The following is a 13654-nucleotide window of genomic DNA, read 5'->3' on the forward strand; positions in this document are numbered from 1 at the left end:
CTACTACACCACTGACCTGAATGCTCAATAAAACCCACTGAATAGATTATCACTCACAGCCTGATTTTCATTTCCTACAAAATCCAACATGGCGCTACTGTCCGCCATACTTCTGTTATTGCTCTTAGTATTAGAGGTAGGCTAAATTGTAAATGGAAGGCTTTTGGTAAATGTTTTGACAGTCGTCAGTGCAATGTGTAACCTTGAGAGTTCCTCTCAATACAGTCTGTAGATAAAACAGTATTTTATTTTGATTGCTTTAAAACACAAATGTTCTATTCCAAATGTGTGAGTGATGTCAGTGTCAAGATTTAATAGTTATACATTATGATTCATTATGAATGATCCATTATAATACCGTGCATTAGGTTAGAAATGGTATCACAATCATCAGCTACACACAGTCTTGAGTTTTGTCGCCTCCCTCCGTGTGTGGTGGGCAGGCCCTGCGCGATGAGCGTTGTTTATACTTTGAAGTTCACTAGTTGTTGAACTTTTCCTCCTACCAGCACTTCAGTGGCACTTTCTTGATTAGCTTTAGGCGCTCCAGTGTGTTCATATTGACACTCGGTGACGCGCAATGGCTCCTTTTGGAAGAAACTTTCTAAAAGCGCGTTTGAAGAGCAGGTATGATTCACTCCTATTTCATATGAAAATGTTCTTATGTCATAGCATAAATAAATATGCATATTAGTTTAAATGGGCGTAAAAGACAAAACGTTTTTCTGGTTTTGCTCATTCGCTTTTGTCTGAACCGTTCACAATGAGAAACGAGTATAATAGCCTAATCATAGGTTAGTGTACTGTAAACTCACATCACTAACAACAGCACTAGCTCTCGCTAAAGTGTTCTACTACATGGTCGCAGAGAGTCGAGTTACAATAATGCTGTTGTTGTTCTGCTTGCAATGGAGCCTCTAGGATGCAGGTATCTGGCGTTAAGTAACGCCAAATGAGTGTCTTCAAATGAGAGTCATTTTCCGACTAAATATTAAATCCCTTATGTCGGACGGGAGAGTGAGTATATAAGCGCATCTGGGTGTGTGCTTGAAGAGAACGGGAAAGATTGAGCTTTGTCTTATATGTTTTGTTTAGGTCTTAAATTATTGAATTGTCTTTCCACGTTTATCTGCCTCCAAGTTGTGTGTTAATATAACATAATAAAATACTTATTATATATATATATATATATATATATATATATATATATATATATATATATATATACACACACACACACACACACAGACACACACATAATATTTATATTTATATTGTATTATATTATTTGATACTATATATTTTATACTATACTTAAATATTTTGTTTTACTCTAAACCTATGTGTTATTGCTTTGAATAAAAAGCAAACCTGGCTGAAGTGGAGAAGGATCCTGTTATCGATACCACCGTAATTGACTTTAAAGTCTTAGACTTAATGTTCTAAATTGTTAATTGTTCAGAAATAGTGTTTGTTGTGGGTCAGATTAAAGAGATTTAATAATCCTCTAAGGCTATGCCATGAAGGCCAGGCAAGTTTTATGTGGTGTTTTTCCCGATATTAGATTATCCATTTTTGTATAATTAGAGAAGGGGTTCAATCCCTTAAAGTATATTTACACATGTGCAGCGAATAAAGGCTGCCAAAAATATTGCCAGAAATGCAATTTCTATGCAAGAATTTTAGTTGGTTTTGCCAGTCTTTTAGCAGTTTAAACTGGAGGCTCTTTGAGGGGAGATTGGGCTATGTTTTATGATGCAGTAAAATCACATGTAAAGCACAAGCCAGCTGTAATTATCTGAAATGTTCAGATGAAGAACTAATCAAAGGTGATCTAACTTAGTGTCTGCTTTATTTCATGTGGTTCATACAGAAGAATGCCATTCTAACAGCTGGTTTATAAATACTTAATGCTTTAATTCTTAGATTGATTTAGTAAAAAAAAAAAAAAAAAAAAAAAAAACATGCTGTATGCTTAAACAACTGTGAGTCATTATCAAGCTTCACTTAACTACCTCAGCTACCATAGTGTGGAGTTATTTCAGTGCATAGAATAACATCACTTTCCAGTAGCCTAAATATTGGTATCATTACAACATTTTAGCTTTATTGCTTTAGTGCTATTGAGACAAACTGCTCCAGTTAGAAATGTAATGGAAATGTTTTGTCTTCTCAATGAAAGGGGTTTTCATGTAAATCAGTGAACCACAATGAAAAAACTGTTTTTTCCTCAAAGTTCTCTCATCCTTTTTTAGATAGCCTGCCTCTGTTTTACTGTGCTGTGAATATGGCATGTTTCCTTACATTATAGTGTGAACATGTGACTTATGAATTCCTCTCTTAACTTTAGTCTCTCTCACTCCTGTATTTCTGCAGTTCACATTTGGCCACTAAAATTTCTCTGCCCTCTCAGACTCCTCTTAATAAATCAGATGACACAGCCAATATCCATATAATACAATCTCACATCTACTCTTGACATTCATGGTCACTTAGATTTTACAACTATCCAATATAGATTGATTTTCTTTTATCAATATTACTGTGACTGAGTGTATAAATATAAGATAATGAATTCTGAATGTTAATGCAGTATAGTTCTGGAAAATACCTATACATCTTTTTTAAATCAATTTGTTGTTTCCCTAGCATATTTGTGTAAAGTACAAAAGTTCAAACTGGGTTTATGTTCCTTGTCCAGACACTATATTGTACCTGTAAGGATAGAGAATGTTCTCTGTATTACTGATCATGTCTAACGGTAACACATTTTTGTATCTGCTTGTTCAGTTGAGAAGCAGCGTGTTCTGTTCTTTTCACCTTCATTGGTTATCCCACAATGTGTCTGGTGTTGTAATTATGAGGCCACAAGAGATATATCTAATCTACATTTTAAAACACAGCTTTGGTGTTGATTTTAAGCAGTTTATTTAACTGTACCACCACAAAGATTTCTACCGTGTTTAGTTACCCGTAGATGTACCTTCTGTGTAGTTAAATAGCAAAGACATGTCTCAAATGTTTAAAATATTCACAGTAAAAACTTTTGTATTTACAGTATGTTACTGTACTGAAAAGACAGCTAGTATAATGTACAGTATACACATTTATTTTATTTTATTTTATTTTATTTTTGGTCAGCTTTACTTCATTTGTTTGCAATATATCCATTCATATTTCATATTTTGAAATTCATATTTTTCCATTGCCTCACAATACATATACTTGGTGGCCGGATGTATATAACAGGATGCTGCTGGTCACCATTGATTTTTCCCACAAGACAAACACAGGTGCTTCCATCTCTCCTCATTTATTTCCTGTACTCATGAGGATTTTGGAAAAGGCTAAATAAAAAAGGCAATTTCATGAAAACAATTTTGAATTCAGAGTATGCTGTTGTTGATAATTTAAATGTTTTGTAACTTAGAGTAAATCCATTTAGCAAACTCTATTACAGTTATATAGTATGTGAAGATAAGAATGTTGTGTTCACCAGTTAAGTGTGAATATTTGCATTGTATTGTAGTGTATTGAATATTTGCGTGTAGTGCAGCTGACATGTTTGCACAAGTTATACTTTTACATGCTTATTATGTAAAAGCCAGGGTTGCACATTTCTTTTCTGATGTCATTAAAATTATGTCATATGCAGTTACTTGCACAGGTGTGTCTGTGGGATTGACTGTGAAAAACAGCATACAGTTATTAAAATCATACAGTATCAACCATGTGCAAATCTTACATTTGATCTGTGGACTTATCTGGGTCTAAGAGATAAAGTTTAGCCCTATGAAATGTTTTTTGTAATTGTATTAGTCTGTATTTATGCCAATGGTGTATCAAGTGGTTTTCTGTGTGACTAGTGCAACTATTTACTTTTGCTTAGGGTAGCATGGTCTTCTAAAGATTATCTAACCACTCACATTGTTGCATACGTAATGCATTCTTTTGAGGTCATTCATCAAGATGCACAAAATACACCAACTGTATTTTTATCACCTTGTGGAAAGCAAAATGCCAGTATATCAGACTGAAGGGATTTTGAAAGGATAGACAAACAAACGGTTCTACTGAAAACATTTCTTTCTGTTTCACTCTGGAAGCTGATATGTAGCCAGACATGGGAGCTCCCAGTTATAAAAGAGTCTGGTTTAAAGCTGAAAATTGGCATTGGCCTTGCCTAAAGGGAGAATGTTAACAGCAAAGAAGTAACATTAATTTATTATAATTCTAATTTGTCATGAGATCCAGAGTTTTAATGTACATCATCTTTTAAAAATTGTATATTTAAAAGGATAAACACTATTTCCTGCTTCTGTTTGCAATTTTGCAAAAGCCTTTAAATTACCTCTACAATAGTCACAATTTTTTTTTCATTATCATAGTTGCTGAACTGACTTGATCAAGGATGGATTAATTTGATGATCATAATGCAAAAGAACTAAGAGACTAAATTAGTCATACATAATGTTACTGTGAGAGTGCACAGACTGAAAAATTATGAGACAACCATTTCAGATAATGGAGGTTAGGATACATTTGTTATGAACAAAAAGCATTTGCCTTCTGCTCTCCTGAATAATATTGGCCATGAAGTGTGTCATTTGAGGTACAGATGTGAATCTGTCATCAGCATTATCATAGACTGTTAAAAAGCATAGTTAGGCTGCCTATATCTGGACTATAAACAGTATATATATATACACAGGTGCATCTCAAATTAGAATGTCGTGGAAAAGTTCATTTATTTCAGTAATTCAACTCAAATTGTGAAACTCGTGTATTAAATAAATTCAATGCACACAGACTGAAGTAGTTTAAGTCTTTGGTTCTTTTAATTGTGATGATTTTGGCTCACATTTAACAAAAACCCACCAATTCACTCTCTCAAAAAATTAGAATACATCATAAGACCAACAAAAAAAACATTTTTAGTGAATTGTTGGCCTTCTGGAAAGTATGTTCATTTACTGTATATGTACTCAATACTTGGTAGGGGCTCCTTTTGCTTTAATTACTGCCTCAATTCGGCGTGGCATGGAGGTGATCAGTTTGTGGCACTGCTGAGGTGGTATGGAAGCCCAGGTTTCTTTGACAGTGGCCTTCAGTTCATCTGCATTTTTTGGTCTCTTGTTTCTCATTTTCCTCTTGACAATACCCCATAGATTCTCTATGGGGTTCAGGTCTGGTGAGTTTGCTGGCCAGTCAAGCACACCAACACCATGGTCATTTAACCAACTTTTGGTGCTTTTGGCAGTGTGGGCAGGTGCCAAATCCTGCTGGAAAATGAAATCAGCATCTTTAAAAAGCTGGTCAGCAGAAGGAAGCATGAAGTGTTCCAAAATGTCTTGGTAAACGGGTGCAGTGACTTTGGTTTTCAAAAAACACAATGGACCAACACCAGCAGAAGACATTGCACCCCAAATCATCACAGACTGTGGAAACTTAACACTGGACTTCAAGCAACTTGGGCTATGAGCTTCTCCACCCTTCCTCCAGACTCTAGGACCTTGGTTTCCAAATGAAATACAAAACTTGCTCTCATCTGAAAAGAGGACTTTGGACCACTGGGCAACAGTCCAGTTCTTCTTCTCCTTAGCCCAGGTAAGACGCCTCTGACGTTGTCTGTGGTTCAGGAGTGGCTTAACAAGAGGAATACGACAACTGTAGCTAAATTCCTTGACACGTCTGTGTGTGGTGGCTCTTGATGCCTTGACCCCAGCCTCAGTCCATTCCTTGTGAAGTTCACCCAAATTCTTGAATCGATTTTGCTTGACAATCCTCATTAGGCTGCGGTTCTCTCGGTTGGTTGTGCATCTTTTTCTTCCACACTTTTTCCTTCCACTCAACTTTTTGTTAACATGCTTGGATACAGCACTCTGTGAACAGCCAGCTTCTTTGGCAGTGAATGTTTGTGGCTTACCCTCCTTGTGAAGGGTGTCAATGATTGTCTTCTGGACAACTGTCAGATCAGCAGTCTTCCCCATGATTGTGTAGCCTAGTGAACCAAACTGAGAGACCATTTTGAAGGCTCAGGAAACCTTTGCAGGTGTTTTGAGTTGATTAGCTGATTGGCATGTCACCATATTCTAATTTTTTGAGATAGTGAATTGGTGGGTTTTTGTTAAATGTGAGCCAAAATCATCACAATTAAAAGAACCAAAGACTTAAACTACTTCAGTCTGTGTGCATTGAATTTATTTAATACACGAGTTTCACAATTTGAGTTGAATTACTGAAATAAATGAACTTTTCCACGACATTCTAATTTATTGAGATGCACCTGTATATACACACACACACACACACACTGATCAGCCACAACATTATAACCACCTGCCTAATATTGTGTAAATCCCCCTCGTGCCGCTAAAACAGCGCCAACCCGTACAACCCGTCACCACAATTGTTCAGGGTGGTTATCTGAGTTAACGTAAACTTTGTCAGTTTAAACCAGTCTGGCCATTCTCTGTTGACCTCTCTCTTCAACAGGGGATTTCCATCCACAGAACTGCCTCTCACTGGATGTTTTTTGTTATTGGCACCATTCTGAGTAAATTCTGGTGATCAGCAGTTACAGAAATACCAGCCCATCTGGCACCAACAATCATGCCACAGTCCAAATCACTGAGATCAAATTTTTTTCCCATTCTGATGGTTGATGTGAACATTAACTGAAGTTCCTGATTCGTATCTGCATGATTTTATACACTGCATTGCTGTCACACGATTGGCTGATTAGAAAATCGCATGGAAGATTGTTGGTGCCAAACGTGCTGGTTTGAGTATTTCTGTAACTGCTGATCTCCTGGGATGTTCACGCACAACAGTCTCTAGAATTTACTCTGAATGGTGTCAAAAACATCCAATGAGCAGCAGTTCTGCAGATGGAAATGCCTTGTTGATGAGAGAGGTCAACCAAGAATGGCCAGACTGGTTTGAATTGACAAAATCTACAGTAACTCAAATAACCGCTCTGTACAACTGTGGTGAGAAGAATGGCATCTCAGAATGAGATGCGGGTTGGCACTGTTTTGGCAGCATGAGGGGGACCTACACAATATTAGACAGGTGGTTTCAATGTTGTGACTGATCGGTAGATCGATATATATATATTATTATTATTATTATTTTTTTTACTTTTTTCAGTATATATATGCTAGCTCATTTCAAATTGGATGTTTTAAAATGAAGCAAGGAGACCCTCAAGTTTATGCATTTCAGTGATTTAACCATGGTTAACGGGTTAACCATGACATTAAGTGAAATGTCTAAACCATGGTGTAACGTGGGTGTCCTGGAAAGGATGAGAGGTGACGCAGGAGTAGATTCCTTTTAATTATAAACGTTGGAGTAGGACAATCACTGGAGTGGAAAGAGAAGAAAGGCTCAACAATAGTAAATGCTGGAGTGGAACAAATGCTGGAACAATCACTAAATCTTTAACATTCAAACTAAGCACAACATAACACCTCATAAGGAAACACTTCAAGGACTGACCAAGACTTAACAAAACTGGAGGGTATTTATACACTGAGAAACTAATGAGGGAATAGAAGTCAGGTGCAGATGATGAAGAACTGATAGAAGTGATTAGGGCAGTGAATCCTGGGAAATGGAGTCTGGGGGAAAACTTCAAAATAAGAGTCCTAGAAGAGAATGAGGGAGACAGACTGTGACACATGGTGAAATCACTGTAATGTACATTATTGCTTATGCTACAGTATGACGCTACATTATTCTATTGCTTTTTTGGCGGCAACAGCAATATGATACACCAATATTCAATAAATAATCCAACATATTAGTAATAATAATGAGGAATTTGCACAATAAGTAATATAGATCATTAGCCAAGGCTTCAACCATTAATATAGAATTAAGCATATGTGCTATTACAGGTGTGTGCACATCGGCTATTTTACAACAGGTTTAAACATGACTTATCCAATCAGATTTTACAGCCAGAACTATCCATTTTATAACTATCCATTTTTTATTGATTTGAGAATCTAATCAAATGCTTTTGTCATTTAAAGATATATACTTGTGGATATGAAATACACTTGTGGCTATGGTTTTTTAAAGTGCACACATGTTATATTTCTTTACCAGGTCTAAAGTTGCAGAAGAAACTCCAGGGAAAGAAATCCAGGTGCTGGTATGTCAGGAAGAAAAAGTAGTCTGTGGTGTGACCAAGCACACAACCTGTGCTGATGTGGTTAAGGCTTTATTGGAAGACCACAAGACTATACCAGAGAGTAAGAGGCTCTTACATGGAGAACCTAAAGACTTCTGCATCCTGGAGAGGTGGAAGGGATTTGAGAGGGCTTTGCCTCCTCTCACTCGAATTCTCCGGCTATGGAACGCTTGGGGTGATGAGAGACCTTCCATACAGTTCGTCCTGGTAAAGACCAGCGAATTTGTGCCATCATCCAAGGGAACCAAGAGGACATCAAAGTCTCGGGGAGCGAGATCTAAGAGATGGGACCAAGGACCTTCACAGTATGCCAAGACCGTATCTGCAGAGAAGCAAAAGCGCATGGTGAAGAAGGCCTTTCGCAAACTGGAGAAGATCCAGAAAGGAGAGATATCAGAAGGCTCTGAAGAGATCAGCAAGTTGGTGCAGTTGATCATCTCCCAGGACCAGACCATCCGGCAACAGATTCATGAGATGCGCAAGCTAGATCTGGAGATTGAATGTGTGGAGCAACAGCTGAGGAACAGTCCCACACCTTGCTCCAGCCTCACAGAGAGTGCAGACGGTGAGACGCTGACCCTGTCCATGTCCCAATTTGACGACCAGCTGCAGGAGTACCTCTACACCAGTGATGGAATACAGCAACTAAAATTACATTTGTGCAGACACCAAGAACTCATTGACCATCTTTCTCGAGACATTGAATTGGAGCTGAGGAGCAGTGCTTGGATCTCTGATTCAGATGAATTGAAAGGAGCAGCAGCTGCTAGTCCAGAACTGGAGCTGGAATCAGGCCTCTCCTTGTCCTCCTCAGATCTTTTAGAGCTGGAAAGCTTACGCAATGAACTTGAGTCTAGCATGCGAGCAGGGATCTCGCTCCATTCCCAAACCCATGAAATCGAGAAGGAAATACAGTGGAACAAAACAGCCCTGCAATCGCAGGACCAAGAATACCAGCATCTTGTTGCCCAACTCAGTGCACTGGAACTGGGGGTCTGTCCAGACCAGTCTAGCCCTGTATCTTTGAAGAGCCAGATCAGGGCTACTGTCTCTCAGAAAACAGTCAGCAAGGTGAGAAAGACATGCTCCCCTACAGATGCAACAGACACTGATTCAGACACTGGAATAAGCTCTACTCACAGTCAGGACTCACTGTCCACCTGCGTGGACAGGTCACCTTCTCTTGACACTGATGTTTAAACAAGCTGAAAAAACAACCAAACTGAACAAGTATGCTTTAATTCATACTGCATTTAATGACTCCAACAAAAAAGCACAATGCGTAACAACCATTTATTGTGCCGTTAGAGTTACAATCATATTACATAGTAATAGTGCAGCTTTGGAAGCATATATAAAATTGACTGTTTAAGTGAATTCATGTTATGTCTATCGTCTTATGATTTTTAACCACATTATTAGAACTCATATGCACTTAAAGCCCAAATTAAATATGTGAAAGACTCTCCACAGTTTGACAAATTTACACAATAATAATAATAATAATAATAATCTTTTGGGTTCAACTATAGAAAGAGACCTTCTAGTTTTGTTTGAATTTCAAAATTACTCTGATGATATTTATTAAGCCCAAATGTTCCACAATTTGAAATCAACATAGTGTCATGACAACTCTTAAAAAATTTGTACGAGATGGCGAAATCATAAGATATCATTAAAAGTATCAAATAAAAGGTACTACACTAACCAATCAACAAACAGAATTTCAAATCTATACAATACTGGCATTACATTTTAGCTCCAATCTAACGCTTGTTTCACATCGCAAATGTGATTTCAATGTAACTATGTAAAGTATTTCCTTTATTAATGACCATAATTTATCTGGAGTGGGCCACTGATAAGTATTACAAACATGAAATAATGAAAGTCATGAAATCTTATTTCATGGATGCAAACTACTCAACTTTCAGCTAAAGTCACCTTTGTTTAAGCTAATTTGTCCAAATTGTTTGGTAAAATGTTCTACATTTTCCTTTTTAAAATCACTTGAAAGTGTTACTTTAAGCTTAAACTTAGCTTGATGTTCTTTGGTTTAAATCACATAATTACATGTTGAAAGTTGTAATATCCTGTATTAAAAGGTACCCTTTTTAGTGGAGATGGACATGTTATACAGGAACCAATCTTTGTGTAAATTATTAGCTAATTTTAAGTTTGTAATCACAGAACAGATTGTAGTTGCTCAAAAACAGTGTTGGGTAAGTTACAAAAATGTAAAAATTATTTCTCAAAAATGTTAATCAGATTACTTTACTAATTAATAATTGCTTAAACACTTTAAAAGCTAGAAATTGCTATGCTCCTTACAAATATCAGCCAAAACTTTTAAGTGTTGAATACTTTCTTCCTAATAATGATGCACTTACAAAAAAAAAAAAAAAAAAAAAAGTTAAACAGCCGAAGCAACTGAATCCCACACTTTTTCCTTTTTAATTAATCATTTAAAAAGTAAGTTGAGTGGGGGCCTGGGTAGCTCAGCAAGCAAAGACACTCCAGGGCGTGCTGAGTGACTCCAGTCAGGCTTCCTAAGCAACCAATTGGCCCGGTTGCTAGGGTGGGTAGAGTCACGTTGGGTTAACCTCCTCGTGGTCATTATAATGTGGTTCTTACTCTCGGTGGGGCACGTGGTGAGTTGTGCGTGGATGCCATGGAGAATAGGGTGAAGCCTCCACTCGTGCTAGGTCTCTGCAGTAACGCGCTCAACAAGCCACATGATAAGATGTGCAGATCGATGTTCTCAGACGCGGAGGCAACTGAGATTCGTCCTCCTCCACCCAGATTGAGGCGAGTCACTATGCCACCACAAGGACCTAGAGCGCACTGGGAATTGTACATGCCAAATTGGGGAGAAAAAAAAAGAAAAAAAAGTACGTTGAGGGTCCTATGGCACTGTGTTACTCCACAATCAATCTTGTGTCATACATCGTCAAAACAAGAGTGAGTTAAGTTCTAAAATTGCTAACCATACGGGCTGTCACATGCATTTGTTTACCTTTGGCAGCATACTCGTCTGTGTATATGGGTATTGCTGTTAAGCAATTCATATTAAATCAAATTCTATTTGTCCATCAACAGTGTGCTGTCACTTTAATTCAGAGTGAGCGCGCTGCAAAAATAAACTTGGCGCTGGAACAATCACTGCACTGCAGCTGCTGCAACGCTTGAACCTCGCTCTGACGCTCTGCTTCTTCTTCCGATGTGAATGTTCTAACCTGTTAACAAGAGCGGCAAAAAAATACACACTACTTGTGATGTGAAAAAGGCCTAACACTTTGTTTTAAGAAAGGAAACATCTGTGAACAAATTGTCACTCATTCCATATTTATGCAATACAAAAGATTGATGTTTGTCAATAACATGTAACACGATTCCCTTATCTCATTCCAAACTCAATGTTTTCCATGGTATGTTATTTTCCTATTAAAATCATAGTTAGGTTTAGGTTTGAGTGTGGGTTTAAACTTATGAAAAACCTAAAAACATTGTTTGTTGGTTCATTTATTTTTTTCTATGGCAGTAAAAGTTGTACATTTTTGTACAAGCCCACAAGTACGATTTCTTAAGATTTCGCTATCTCATATTATTTGTTACAACTTATCATGAGACTGGGTTGTTTGAAATACTTGTTTACATACACTGTAAAAAGTTATACTCAGTTATATCAATATGGCACTGTAAAAAAAAAAAATTCTGTTAAATTTACATTAAAAAAAACATCATAAACTTGTATTTAAACTTGTATATTAACCTTCTGAAACTGACTTTATAAGGTATTGTTAATCACCATAAAAATGACAGAAGAGCACATGATGACATGAAGTTCACCAACAGTGGCCCTTCCATGAGCAATGACCAATAAACATGTAGAGACAGTGCTCAGTGTCACTCACACAAACACTAAACACCATCAGGGTAACACATGTGAAATTAAAATAATGCAGTAAACATTAACTAAACTACATCAAATATAAAACAGAACACCCCAATGTACATAACTGATATTAAAAATAAGAAGCAACATAACTATTCCCATAAAATATAATGAAATATGGAATGGAATTGTGGGAACACCCAATTATTGTTTTTTATTGTAATTTTTACAATAATGTACTCTCTTGTTAAACATAATGTACATTTTTAACATTAATTATACAGGAAAATCATACTTTTTACATCTAAAAAATGTAATTTTAACAACATTTTATTGAAAAAACTACTGTATTTTTTACAGTTAATGTTCGTTAATCAATTAACATTTTATTTCTGAAAATTACAGACATTTTTTACAGTGTACTGTAAATACAGAGTTATCTAGATTAGCTAATAAGACATTTTACCCTCAAGACATTTTTGAAGAACATAAATTAATACTATCTTTGTAAATAGGTCAATAGCATTATAAAGATCAAAGAACATAACATTGTTTTATATTAAAACTGTATATACTGTATACTGTAAGCTTTACTTTTGAATCTGCTTTTTAGAATGACTTTCAAAATGTACAGCAAAAATGAAACAACTGCACAGTATAAAGATAAGTTATGATGTATCACATATGAATGCATAATTTATTGTTATATCTTAAAAATGTTTTAATTTGAATTAAAATATACTATATTCAAATGTATTATAAACTGTATTACTTTGTATTTTCCACCACACCGAGAGCTTTTTTTAGCACAGCAAATGCGATGTGATGACATTTCCTCCAATGTAATTGCAAAGATGTGTTATCAACAGTCCTTTCTAGTGTGGCACATAGTAACTTGTTCACTGAAAGTCGTGGTTTCACATTCCCATCGCAGCTAAAGTGGTATACAACACTTATAGAAATAATCCATTCTGACCCTGGTACAAACACAACTGGAGGAATATTTTAGTTCTAAAGGGAAAACTTTTGTACATAGCATTCATCAGTGCCAGTAAAGAGGCATCCGAGTCATTTTGCTTCAAGTAATTGCCTAATTTCTCCTTTCTTTAAAACTGCGAACAGACTAAGAAGCTCCATTAGAGTGTGGTCTCATTGCTACATTGAATTAATGCAAGGTCTTGAAAGCCAAGTTCCAGAATGGTGACAACATGTTACACCGTTGTCATACAGCATGACTCATAACAAATGGGATTTTTAAAATAAAAGTACCTTGTAATGCAAAACAAGTGGTTTAAAAAAAAGCTGCATTATGCAGCAGGCCTTGGTTTTTCAGAGGGTGTTAATGAAGCCTTGCTTCATTGGATCCATCTGAGTGCTGGCTTCGCACTGAGATAATAACCGAATTCTCCTTCATTGGCTCTGATCCAACACAGCATCCACTGCAGGGTGTAGGCAATACAAAGTCAGAAGGCTCTTTAATGTCTTCACTGGCAACATCGTGACTTGTTTACCTCCGCTGGCAATTCAGGAGGAACCAGAGTGCTGCCAGGACTCTG

The 13654-nt window shown here is 36.6% G+C and overlaps 1 protein-coding gene across 1 annotated transcript; it reads left to right on the forward strand.

Annotated features, from left to right (window-relative positions):
- The first annotated feature begins 487 nt into the window (after positions 1-487).
- Positions 488-12951, forward strand: LOC127456421 (ras association domain-containing protein 9-like). Its single transcript, XM_051724900.1, has 2 exons — positions 488-627; positions 8119-12951. The coding sequence occupies exons 1-2, from the start codon at positions 581-583 to the stop codon at positions 9401-9403; spliced, it is 1332 nt and encodes a 443-aa protein (XP_051580860.1). The 5' UTR covers positions 488-580; the 3' UTR covers positions 9404-12951.
- The last annotated feature ends 703 nt before the right edge of the window (positions 12952-13654 follow it).

This window comes from Myxocyprinus asiaticus, chromosome 18 (assembly GCF_019703515.2).
Source record: "Myxocyprinus asiaticus isolate MX2 ecotype Aquarium Trade chromosome 18, UBuf_Myxa_2, whole genome shotgun sequence".
NCBI lineage: Eukaryota > Metazoa > Chordata > Actinopteri > Cypriniformes > Catostomidae > Myxocyprinus > Myxocyprinus asiaticus.

What these genes read in the sequence shown, in the direction of transcription:
- LOC127456421 (XM_051724900.1), top strand. Translation starts at nt 581, where the DNA reads ATGGCTCCTTTTGGAAGAAACTTTCTAAAAGCGCGTTTGAAGAGCAG. An exon ending in AAAGCGCGTTTGAAGAGCAG is followed by an intron (nt 628 to 8,118) that starts GTATGATTCACT and finishes TTTCTTTACCAG; the next exon opens with GTCTAAAGTTGCAGAAGAAA.